General features: G+C 50.3%; 1 protein-coding gene across 35 annotated transcripts in view; it reads right to left on the reverse strand.

Moving 5' to 3' along the window:
• Positions 1-13,145, reverse strand: part of WDR27 (WD repeat domain 27) — a 149,907-nt gene that overhangs the window by 44,658 nt on the left and 92,104 nt on the right. For 2 of the 35 annotated variants that reach the window (XM_086318754.1, XM_086318752.1), the window contains exons 26-27: positions 3,809-3,923; positions 1,121-3,175 (exon numbers count right to left, since the gene is read on the reverse strand). The exons of the other annotated variants lie outside the window; for them this stretch is intronic. In XM_086318754.1, the coding sequence (XP_086174880.1) occupies positions 3,837-3,923 (87 nt within the window). In that variant the 3' untranslated portion in view covers positions 1,121-3,175; positions 3,809-3,836. Of the gene's footprint in view, positions 1-1,120; positions 3,176-3,808; positions 3,924-13,145 lie in introns of those variants that run through there. 35 annotated transcript variants of the gene reach the window in all.

The following is a 13,145-nucleotide window of genomic DNA, read 5'->3' on the forward strand; positions in this document are numbered from 1 at the left end:
AACCTTGTTATAAATCTACTAAAATTTTCTATTTATTCTTGAGTCAGTTTCACTAATTTGTACTTTTCTAGGAATGTTTCCATTTCAACCAAGGTATGTACATTACTGGGATACAGCAGCTCATTGTAAGGCAGGCAGAGATGTCTCCACTTCCACTTCTGATTTCAGTAATTTGAGTCTTCTCTCCTTTTTCTTCATCAGTTTTAGCTCTTATCATAAGTTCAACCCTTGATAATTTCATGTATTCTAACATCTGGATACACAATTTAAAGTGTAATTTTATGAGATGACTCACCTAAAAATTAAGATAGCTAATCATACACAGGTGAAATTCTAGATCACACTGAAAGGCTACCACACTGTGGGAACATCCATCTGGGACTCTAGAGACCCCTAGAACATGTGCTCTGCTATGGACTAGCTCTATAATTTTCAATAGATCACCTTTTTTCTTTAGGCTACAAATGAAACGCCACACCTGGGGGGACTGCCACTAACGCACTCCCATCAGTGGTGGAGAGCCTGAGGTGAGGCAAGTCAACTCTGTTCAGAACGGACGTCTGAGCCCAGGTCTCCTGCATGCCAAGCATGACGGATGCTTCAGTGCCCGAGTACCCTTCTCATGGGCTTCCCAGGTGGCTCAGTGGTAAAGAACTCACCTGCAATGCAGGAGACCCCAGTTCGATTCCTGGGTTGGGAAGTTCCCCTGGAGAACGGATAGGCTGCCCACTCCAGTATTCTTGGGCTTCCCTAGGGGCTCAGCTGGTAAAGAATCCACCTGCAATGTGGGAGACCTGGTTCAATCCCTGGGTTGGGAAGATCCCCTGGAGAAGGGAAAGGCTACCCACTCCAGTATTCTGGCCTGGAGAATCCCATGAACAGAGGAGTCTGGTGGGCTACAGTCCACGGGGTCACAAAGAGTCGGACACGACTGAGCAACTAAACCACCACCACCATGCTCTTTTCTTTATATTTTCTTTAAAGCTCAAAGATTGTTTTACTTAAAATTAGATTTCCTTGGGTCTAACAACTAAAAGCATGAGAATCATACAGGAGACCATGAACTATTTCAAATTCTTAAATTCAGCAACAGGGGAAAAACAGACTCATCCATCAGAAGTTCTTTTTTCTTCCTTTCTTTTATAATCTGACGTAAATCACAGAGAGCAAAGGCAAAATTTAAAAGCAATACAATATTTTCCAGTAGTTCACCTTATCCTTGGAAATGAGACTTATTAACTGTTATCCAGATGTGTTTAACATAGCTTAAAACAACTGCGCTCTGGTTTTAAACTGTAGGGTAATAATTTAACAATGTTCTATCTGCCTGAAACAAGACCACCCACACTTGAGAAATTTCCATCTTTCTTGAAGTCTGTATAACACAGAACTTGGCAAGCAAGGAAACAGCAGTAGGGAGGCCAAGATGTGGTCCGGAGAAGGCAGCTTTCTATACAGAGTGAACTGCTGCTGATAAATAGAAGCAACTATTGTTCAGTTTTCATGCCCAACACATCCACATCGGCACAGTTGCTTCCAGCAGGAAACAGCAGCACAATTCCAGATCTGTCTCCATTTAACCCAACACCTTCCCCATGCACTTTCAGCTGAGGAGTCGAGACCAACGACCGCACACAAGGAAGGGTCACTCGACAGAAGTGCATTGAGGTTGCCAGCATGCCTGCGATCCTTCATCTCTGGAAAATATTAGAGCATCTTTGTGTGCCAGTTACAAAAACAGATTCAAAAGAGTGAAAGCGAAGCCTGCACCAACAGTTCAAATGAGGGTGGACGAGGATTCTTCTCTTGGAAGATTCTCCTGAGTCCTGCATCAGGACCACACCTGCTGTGTGTTCCAGGGGACACCAGAGCAGCCAGGCCCCAATCACCCTCTCAAGCGTCCATGTTCGCCATGACCCTGCTCACACCTGCACAGAAGCCCCTTGGCTCCAGCCATGGTCACTATTGATCTGGGTATGTTTCTTTATATCAGAGTATCCCGTTGAAGTGGGCTCCCCTTGTGGCTCAGATGGTAAAGAATAGGCCTGCAATGCAGAAGACCTGGGTTTGATCCCTGGGTCAGGAAGATCCCCTGGAGAAGGGAATGGCAACCCACTTCAGTATTCTGGCCTGGAGAATCCCGTGGACAGAGGAGCCTGGCAGGGTACAGTCCACGGGGTCACAAAGAGTCAGACACGAATGAGCAACTAACACTATATCCCATTTTAAGTATAGAACTAATAACACAGGTGACAGAGATTGCTTAAAAATGAAGGAAAATGCTACAGAAAAGACTGTTCTTTCAATTCCAGCTGACTGCCCCAAGATGTTTAATGGCATGCATCAGACAGCAAGGATTCATCATGCTCCCGAGACAAGCCATGCAAGGGGTTCTGGACACCAAGGAGTGGAGTCAAGACATTGATCCGATGTCTAAACTGCACCCACGAATCGGGGCTCTCCCCTGGGCCCAGGCTTCACTACGGATGTCAAGGGTGCGGCCCTCAGGAGGCGGGAAAGGAGTGGACTTGGGGGCCAAGCCGCCCTGACCAGCCCCCCAGTCCCTGCCTCCTCTCCCCAGCTCTCGGCAAACTCAGGGTCAGGTCACACAGCGTGGCCCTCAGGAGGAGGAGGGCCTCCCTGTCATGCCTCAGGGGGTTGTGCAGCCAGTAGGCATTTTCTAGGGAGCCGCGGCTCGCAGATCCACAGGGCGTAGATTTACCGGACACGCAGCCCTAACCCACAGTCATCCTGCTAAAAGTGCCACAGAGGTCAGGGCTGTCCTCCCAGCAAACAGCGGGAACCTCTGTACCAGAAGGCAGCGGTCACCTTGGTAACAGCAGCAGTCCAGGTTGCCTGCTTCTTTCTCCCGAGCGGCCCTGCGTGACCCTAGTGGCTGAGAGAGAACCTCAGCCCAGGCCAGCCGCCCCGACGTTTTCCCGCCACTACACGAGGCAGGCGAGGCACAGCGCCCGTCCTCCGTGTGGCTTGGATTCCATGCAGAGGGGCAGCCAGGAAGAGCGTGGACATGAGCGCAGACTGTGAAATAGTAACAGGACCGAGGCCGAGGGCCAGGGCTCCGGGTCGGCGGTTGGAGGAGGGCACTCTGCAGGTGTAACCGGGGAACTGGGGTCCTCGAGACAAGAAGCTGTTGATGGCAAATTGAGGGAAACCACTATAGTCGGGGAGAAAGTGAAAGTGAAGTCACTCAGTCGTGTCAGACTCTTTGCGGCCCCATGGACTGTAGCTCACCAGGCTCCTCCGTCCATGGGATTCTCCAGGCAATAGTACTGGAGTGGGGTGCCATTTCCTTCTCCAAGGGATCTTCCCCACCCAGGGTTCGAATCCGGGTCTCCCACATTGCCAGCAGACGCTTTACCGTCTGAGCCACCAGGGAAGTCAGGGAGAAAAGCAGGGCACAAATCCTGAAGCAGAACAGCTCTGAGTCGAACAGAGACATCTGGGGAGCGAGACATGCCTGCAGGGGTGGACCCTGGGCGAGGAGGAGGGTCCTGCAGCACAGGCCTCAGGTGGGCGCGGGGCCTCGAAGGACCCCGTCCCCTCCGGCAGAGGTAGGCGCCGTCCCAGGAGGGTGTGGGGCAGGCAGGAGGGTGACACCCGCTGGTCTGTTTCAGGGACATGTCTGGCCACCAGTGAGAAGGGGCAAAGAGGGGCGTGGTCCAGGAGGGAGAACTGGGTCTGCAAGAAGGTGGGAGGAGCTAGCAGAAGAGTGGACGGATCTGACTGTGGGTCAAGACGTGGCCAGGGTGTGTAATCACACCTCAACAAAGCATGGGGCTGAACTCACGGCCAAGAGTCCTTATCTCCTGAGGATATTACTGCGTGGTGAGGTAGTCACAGCTGAGGCACACCCTGCCAGAGGCGTCCTTCATGATAAATGGAGAGTATGCTGGGGTCGGGGGCTGAAACAAGATGAGTTTTAACTGTTGAAAACGGGAGGATGTGGAGATCCACTATGCACGGAACAGACGCTTGACCTTCTCCACAATAAGACATCTGCAAGGGAAAAGCACAGGGCGGGGCAGGCCTGCTGGCTGGGAACCACTCACCCACACGGGGCCCCACAGCCTCTCCAAGTGAGCCCTCTCTGCCTAGAACAGCAGGACACTTTTGAACAAAATGTACTCTTTTTAAGACACTTTCATCGGCAGAAAGGATCCACTTATTTGGCAATTTGGAAGTTCTTTGTTACACTGAGCTAAAAATAAATCTTTCTGAAACTTCCAACCCTGGGACCTGGTTCAGTAACGTGGGAACCGAGAAGCAAGGGGACTCTTCCTATGTGAAAACTATGAAGACTGAAGGGCAGCTGTCAGCTCAGACTGATCCTTCAAACCGTTCCCTAAAACCAAAAGATGTTTTCCTCATAAATAGTCCTTTTCCTATTCCTTCTCCCCTTTTTTTTTCCCAAGTCCAGGTGCCCTTAGCTTCCTTCTGGGCTTGGTCACTCAGTCGTGTCCAAGTCTTTGCGACCCCGTGGACTGTAGCCCACCAGGCTCCTCTGTCCATGGGATTCTCTAAGGAAGAATACTGCAGTAGGTAGCCTTTCCCTCCTCCAGGGGATCTTCCCAACTCAGGGATTGAGCCCAGGTCTCCCACATTGCAGGCAGATTCCTTACTGACTGAGCCACCAAGGAAACTTGAGGACCTTGCAATTTCGATTGAAGCCTCTCTTCTCACTGGTTTGTTCACATCGTCCACACACTGAATAAATCCTCCATATACTCAGTAATAGTTCTCAATCTGCTTTCCTCTTCAATACACAGTGAATAACATTATTTCTATCATGCTGCTGCTGCTGCTAAGTTGCTTCAGTCGTGTCCGACTCTGTTCGACCCCATAGACAGCAGCCCACCAGGCTCCCCCGTCCCTGGGATTCTCCAGGCAAGAACACTGGAGTGGGTTGCCATTACCTTCTGCAATGCATGAAAGTGAAAAGTGAAAGTGAAGTCGCTCAGTCGTGTCCGACTCTTAGCGACCCCATGGACTGCAGCCCACCAGGCTCCTCTGTCCATGGGATTTTCCAGGCAAGAGTACTGGAGTAGGGTGCCATTGCCTTCTCCGATTTCTATCATATGATCCCATTAAATTAAAAGTACAAAACTAATGCTTAGGCTTTGTATGTGAGCTTGTCCCCACCCATGCGTAAAGGCCAGGCCTGCACATCATTTGTCCACAGTTAATGGGACTAAGGACAGCAACTGACCCAATAAGAATACTCCATACGGACAGGAAGCGATAATTCAAAATATAAGTACTGTGGTCAGTTATGTTAGTACTGTCAGCGTTTCATGTTAATTGAAGTGCCCCAAGTACTGAACTTCTTTCTTGCCCTAAGAATCATAAACATTTGCTAGAATCCCTTTAACACACACATAAAAATCACATTAACGTGACGTTCATGGTGATGATGTTACAGGATTCAGCATCTTTGCTCAAAATCCACAACTGTTCATCTCAGCTCTCCCCACCCATGGGTATGTGTGGGAGGTGTGTGTGTGACAGGGGTGTGGGTGGGTGTGTGACGGGGGTGTGGGCATATGTGTGACAGGGGTGTGGGGTGTGACGGGGGTGTGGGTGCGTGTGACAGGGATGTGGGTGTGTGACGGGGGTGTGAGTGTGACAGGTGTGTGTGTGACAGGGGTGTCAGTGTGTGTGATGGGGGTGTGGGTGTGAGTGTGATAGGCGTGTGGGTGTGTGATGGGGGTATGTGTGTGATGGGGGTGTTGGCATGTGATGGGGGTGTGGGCGTGTGACAGGGGTGTGGGTGTGAGTGTGATGGGGGTGTGGGCATGTGACGGGTGTGGGTGTGTGTGTGACAAGGATGTGGGTATGAGTGTGATGGGGGTGTGGGTATGAGTGTGACAGGTGTGTGCGACAGGGGTGTCACTGTGTGTGTGATGGGGGTGTGGGTGGGTGTGTGACGGGGGTGTGGGTGTGAGTGTGGCAGGGGTGTGGGTGTGAGTGTGACAGGGGTGTGTGTGTGTGTGGCGGGGTGTTGGTGTGAGTGTGACGGGTGTGTGTGTGTGTGACGGGGGTGTGGGTGTTTGTGTGACGGGGGTGTGACTGTGTGTGACGGGGATGTGTGTGTGTGTGTGACGGTGGTGTGGGTGTGAGTGTGATGGGGTGTGGGTGTGTGTGTGACGGGGGTGTGTGTGTGATGGGGGTGTGTGTTTGTGACGGGTGTGTGTGTGTGACGGGGGTGTGGGTGTGTGTGACGGGGGTGTGGCTGTGTGTGTGACGGGGTGTGGGTCTGAGTGTGATGGGGGTGTGTGTGTGTGTATGATGGGGGTGTGGGTGTGTGACGGGGGTGTGGGTGTGTGACGGGCGTGTGGGTGTGAGTGTGATGGGGGTGTGGGTGTGTGAGGATGTGTGTGTGTTTGCTCTAACCTCCCGAGTCCTCTCTGCCCCCAACTTTCTTGATCCCACTCACAACATTAGAGTTAAGGTTTTGGTTAGAAAATAAAAGGTGAACTACCAAAAAAGCTGAACAGATAACTTCTTAAAGATTAAAATGCTTCTGTTCACTTTATGGGCCAGTACAACTGTCTGTGCAGTATTTTCTGAATGCAATTTTATGTGAAGAAATGAAGTTGACATACAACTTCCTCACATCACCATGGATCCAGGCAGCAGCTCAACCTTGACCTGGTTCTCAGCCCTGCTGGCCCCATTAAAGTCACCTTAAAGAGCTGTTTCTTGGCAGGAATCCATTTAAACCATGAGTCCGTTTTTTAAGTATAACTTAGTTAAGACGAGATACGTCAAGCCAACTGGCAGTGAACTCCTGTGCTTGTGGCCGTGTGCTGGAGGAGAGGTGCGTGGGTGCCAGGCCCTCATGTGTCCACCTGCTCAGTCGGGGCACTGCTGTCGGTCCACGTGGGCCCCAGGCCCTCATGTGTCCACCCGCTCAGTGGGGGCACTGGGGTTGGTCCACACAGGAGCCACCTACAAGCCTTCCTCTGCCATCTTCTAACTGAAGCATAGCCCAAAGCTCTAGTATTTTCTTCTTCATGCTCAGCTGTGGCGCCCACAGCACTGGTCACTTCAGGGAGCTGAGCTGGGAGGCGCAGCTACCAGTCAGGCAGCAGGTGGAGATGTGGGTCCCGGGAGGAAGCGTGTGGGGACGGTGCGAGTTACACCTGTGACCTGGGTACGCTCCCCAGCGGCAGGATATGGAGAACGTGTGGACGCGGGGGCAGGAAGAGCTGACCAACACACACATCACCATGGAAACACGTCCCATGGACACCAAGAGGAGGAGGCCCTGGGGGGTTGGAGGGAGCAGTGATGAACACTGAGCCAGGCACATGCCTGAGATCACACGCGCCTCTCAGGGACACAGCGGGAGACGCGGCTGCTTCCAGCAGAACTCTAAGCTCGGGGCCAGTCCTGCAAGTCCCACATGGTGCTCCTTCTAGAGCACCCACAACTAGTGAGGGAGGCAATCCCTAGGCAGGTTGACAAGAAGTCCAGGGTCCCCAAAGAGGAGGAGAAAGGGGTCTGGGTTTCTTGAGGAGGAGATCAGATCAGATCAGATCAGTCGCTCAGTCGTGTCCGACTCTTTACGACCCCATGAATCGCAGCACACCAGGCCTCCCTGTCCATCACCAACTCCCAGAGTTCACTCAGACTCACGTCCATCGAGTCAGTGATGCCATCCAGCCATCTCATCCTCTGTCATCCCCTTCTCCTCCTGCCCCCAATCCCTCCCAGCATCAGAGTCTTTTCCAGTGAGTCAACTCTTCACATGAGGTGGCCAAAGTACTAGAGTTTCAGCTTTAGCATCATTCCTTCCAAAGAAATCCCAGGGCTGATCTCCTTCAGAATGGACTGCTTGGATCTCCTTGCAGTCCAAGGGACTCTCAAGAGTCTTCTCCAACACCACAGTTCAAAAGCATCAATTCTTCAGCGCTCAGCCTTCTTCACAGTCCAACTCTCACATCCATACATGACCACTGGAAAAACCATAGCCTTGACTAGACGAACCTTTGTTGGCAAAGTAATGTCTCTGCTTTTGAATATGCTATCTAGGTTGGTCATAAATTTCCTTCCAAGGAGTAAGCGTCTTTTAATTTCATGGCTGCAGTCACCATCTGCAGTGATTTTGGAGCCCAAAAAATAAAGTCTGATACTGTTTCCACTGTTTCCCCATCTATTTCTCATGAAGTGATGGGACCGGATGCCATGATCTTTGTCTTCTGAACGTTGAGCTTTAAGCCAACTTTTTCACTCTCCACTTTCACTTTCATCAAGAGGCTTTTGAGTTCCTCTTCACTTTCTGCCATAAGGGTGGTGTCATCTGCATATCTGAGGTTATTGATATTTCTCCCAGCAATCTTGATTCCAGCTTGTGTTTCTTCCAGTCCAGCATTTCTCATGATGTACTCTGCATATAAGTTAAATAAGCAGGGTGACAATATACAGCCTTGACGTCCTCCTTTTCCTATTTGGAACCAGTCTGTTGTTCCATGTCCAGTTCTAACTGTTGCTTCCTGATCTGCATACAGATTTCTCAAGAGGCAGATCAGAAGGTCTGGTATTCCCATCTCTTTCAGAATTTTCCACAGTTTATTGTGATCCACACAGTCAAAGGCTTTGGCATAGTCAATAAAGCAGAAATAGATGTTTTTCTGGAACTCTCTTGCTTTTTCCATGATCCAGCAGATGTTGGCAATTTGATCTCTGGTTCCTCTGCCTTTTCTAAAACCAGCTGAGGAGGAGATAGAAGTCTGGAATTCTCAAGGAGGAGGAAAGGACAGACATCTTTTTTTTTTCTCTACATTCCTTAGTCTTAGTCACATAAAACATTTTTTTCTTTAAGTCTGAAACTGATGATTACACAAGAAACAACTCAGTTACAGTGCATCCTGCTTGAGGACAGTTTCTCCTTCCTGAAAACCTTCTGACTAATCCTGATATCTTAGAATGTATATTATGGGAGTGGGTCTGGTAGGATCTTTCTAGTGTTAAGTTCTAAGCCTGTTATCCTAAAATGTAAATTTTGGGAGTGGGTCTGGTGAAATTTTCACAAACTTGAGACATTCTTTTGATTTATTGTAATAATTAATTAAAAAGTATATAACTCCCTTGCTAACACTAGTGTGGGGCCACTCTCCATCCCCCCCTCTGATGTCTGGGTCAGAAGCTCTCTCTGTCCCTTTTGATACTTTAATAAAACTCTGCTACACAAAAGCTCCCGAGTGATCAAGCCTGGTGCCTGGTCCTGAAGCTGAACCTTCCTCAGAGGTCACAAATCCCACACTGCTCACCGTCAGCTGTCACCAGCCTCACAGCCCGCACATCACGATGCTTTCACTCTTCCCCCCAGCCTCCAGAGGACAGAGGCCTTGCTTTACTTACTGATAAATTATCTAACTTCTATGCAGAGTACATCATGAGAAATGCTGGGCTGGAAGAAGCACAAGCTGGAATCAAGATTGCCGGGAGCAATATCAATAACCTCAGATATGCAGATGACACCACCCTTATGGCAGAAAGTGAAGAAGAACTAAAAAGCCTCTTGATGAAAGTGAAAGAGGAGAATGAAAAGTTGGCTTAAAGCTCAACGTTCAGAAAACTAAGATCATGGCATCTGGTCCCATCACTTAATGGCAAATAGATGAAGAAACAGTGGAAACAGTGGCTGATTTTATTTTTCTGGGCTCCAGAATCACTGCAGATGATGACTGCAGCCATGAAATTAAAAGACGCTTACTCCTTGGAAGCAAAATTATGACCAACCTAGATAGCATATTCAAAAGCAGAGACATTTCTTTGTCAACAAAGGTCCACCTAGTCAAGGCTATGGTTTTTCCAGTGGTCATGTATGGATGTGAGAATTGGACTATAAAGAAAACTGAGCGCCGAAGAATTGATGCTTTTGAACTGTGGTGTTGGAGAAGACTCTTGAGAGCCCCTTGGACTGCAAGGAGATCCAACCAGTCCATCCTAAAGGAGATCAGTCCTGGGTATTCATTGGAAGGACTGATGCTAAAGCTGAAACTCCAATAGTTTGGCCACCCGATGCAAAGAACTGACTCATTGGAAAAGACCCTGACACTGGGAAAGATTGAAGGCAGGAGGAGAAGGGGATGACAGAGGATGAGATGGCTGGATGGCATCACCGACTCAATGGACATGAGTTTGAGCAATCTCCAGGAGTTGGTGATGGACAGGGAGGCCTGGCGTGCTACGGTTCATGGGGTCACAAAGAGTCAGACACGACTGAGTGACTGAACTGAAGAAAGTGAGACCTCACTGAAGTCCATTAAGACCTCGTCCCTTCTAGTTCAAACACATCCTACGAAACATGATGCGGCTTTGGGCCTCAGGGCCCTAGCACCTCCTCTCCAGCCAGAGCTTCACAGCAGTGGCCCTTTCCCTGTGAGCTCTGAGCACAGGGCTGTATGCACCCGTGTCTCCTCCACTCCTGAGAAGCTGGAGAAATGTCCAAACTCACATGGAACCCCTCCTCTTTGGGGATTTCACTGAGTTCCACTAAATCTTAAAAAGGAGACAGTAGGAGTGTTTTCTCAGATCAGCAAATGAAAGGGTTTTTTCCTTCATTAATTTTTTAATTTATTGGTGTGTAGCTTGTTCACGGTGCTGTGTGAGTTTCAGGTGTACAGCACAAGGAGTCAGGATTACCCACACCCATCTGTCCTCTTCTCTTAGATATTTTTCCTAACTTTTTAAACTGACTGGAGGAAGCTCTGTTCCGCGAGAGTGACTGCTCTAGGTGCTCACTGAAACATCTGCAAAAGGCGAGCTTTCAGGAGAGCACAGAGCCGGGTGCTGCCCCACTGGCCACTGGAGGAAGCAGGCTCTGCACGCTTGTGCAGTCTCCACTGTTTCTATGTGGGCACGAGTTACACAGGGCGCGCACTGGACAGTTCTAGGGAAAATAAAACAGCCGTGCCCGGACCGGCATGGCCCTTCGCACTGTTGCGGAAGGTGCATGAGGACCCACCTTGCTGCATGAGGCTACTCCATCGGGAACAAACCACGACAGCAGACATCTAAACCACAGGGCTCACAAGGCTCTAATCCTCCCCCTCACTAGTCAGCTACATGGCAGGCACCCTGCCTCCACTGCCCTCGTGTGTCTGTGCCCCCACCCCACCTTCATCTCCTGCACCCGCTCCCCTGCACCTGGTGGGTCTGTGCTCCCCAGCCCACCCCCACCTCCTGCACCCGCTCCCCTGCACCTGGAGGGTCTGCACTCGAGCCCACCTCCAGCTCCTGGTGGGTCTGTGCCCCTCACCTCACCTCTACCTCCTGTGCCTGCCTCCTCCACCGTATGTTCTGTCTCCAGCAGACCAAGTAAGCCCTTCTCTTTCTTGTACAAATGTCAGAAGGAAGCGCTGGTGCCAAACTCTCACTGAATCTTTATAATGTACCTTAGAATAGAAATTAGGAATTAATCTTACGGCATGAGCTCAGGCTATAGCGGTGTGCATCTGTAAGATATACCACACCTACCAGCTCATGCGGTGTTACAGTCACACATGGCAGACTGGGGAGGAGCCACAGAAGACCCTTCCCTTTACTGGTGCTTATGAAGCTTACAGTCAATAGAAAATGCTTGCTGTTTTAATAAAACACGAGTATCCAAAAATATTAGGGACGAATAGTCACAAAGGATGAGTAAATATAAGAAGTCGGAAAGGCAGGAAAAGAGGGATCAGCTAGGCTATCATGGGGAGATTCTGGTTGTGGATGCAGGATTTCTCTTCAGAACTCTCTCTCAGCAGCTCTGTGACCCTGGGTCCATCTCAACCTCCCTTGTTTGTGTTTCTATAAGAAATGATGACACCTTTTAAGATGACTTTGAAGGCTAAATAACTTGCTTTGGAACCATGACTCTCAAGGTCAATCCTCCTAGAAGAAACAGCTCTTAGAGCTATCCCCATGAAGGTGGAGAGCAAGCCAGGGGGCGTTCCTGCTAGCGTGCTAGGGCTGGGTTAGGACCAGGGGGGAGGGAGCACGGCTGAGCTGCAGCCCAGGCTCCACACCAAGGCTGCTGCATGTTAGCCCTGTGGCCCAACTCTTCTAGATGGGGGCGGGGTGTATTTTATCAAGAATGTAAACAAAGGAGAGTGTTCTCTGTGATCTTTCAAGTTCCTTCTAGCTCTAAAGTGCGACTATTCCAGTTCTGCTAAAATGGACCATGAGCAAACAGACTAACAAACGAGTCCGAATCCCTGAACCAGCAAAGAACCAAACCGCACGGGACGTGCCTTCCAATTTAAGGCAACTGTGGAAACTCGATTCCGAACTGCGTTTCCAAGCTGAGTACTGTAGGCCCACAGTCCCCTCGGCCTCGAGATCTGGAAGAACTTAGTGGCTTGGCAGGACGGCGTGGCAGCTGGGCACGGAGGCACACAGCCTCTGAATGGAAAAGCTGACGGCTGTGCAGACTGGGGGTCCAGTAACCCAGATCCCCCTCTGCTCCAGGGCTCTGGGGAAGAGCCGCGCCCGCAGCCGTGTGCAGAGCCCGACCTGCCAAGTCAGAGGCCCTGCTTTCCTCCGCTCGTGTTCCTGTGTCCTTCCTGAGAAAGCACGGGCTTAGACGCTGCACCAGCACAGGTGTGAGCAAACAAAAATACCAACGCAGCGAACCCTTAGACAAAAATAAACACCTGAGGATACCAGGTCTCCAACTTCTGAAGCCACGAAACAGCCGTTCCGTGTGCAGCCCCTTTGCCATCTCACTCCGGGGCGGCAGGACCAACGGCCTTTGACTGATTCATGGGCAACGCTGGAAGTGGCCCCTCCTTCTAAGCTGGTCTGGGCTTATACGAAAGTCTACATTTTACACATAAACTCACTCTATGTTTCTGCCGATTCATCACTTTAAATGCCTGCAGAGCAGACCAGAGACCAGCTAAGTGTCCTGGACCCTGGGTCTCATATGTGCATTTCTGCTCCCATGGGAGGGAATCGCCCTCAGGGGAGACTGGGACTCCTGGGGCCCAGTGAGCACAGTAGTCAGCAGTGATGATGGGATCATGACACGCATGTGTGCACACACACATGAACACGCACACATACACACATGCACATACACACCCATGATTCACTCCCCAGGAGACACTGAGCCTCTACTCTGCTGGTGATGG

The sequence above is a fragment of the Bos grunniens genome, chromosome 9 (genome assembly GCF_055505025.1).
Source record: "Bos grunniens cultivar Pamir isolate PY7600 chromosome 9, Bosgru_T2T1.0, whole genome shotgun sequence".
Taxonomy (NCBI): domain Eukaryota; kingdom Metazoa; phylum Chordata; class Mammalia; order Artiodactyla; family Bovidae; genus Bos; species Bos grunniens.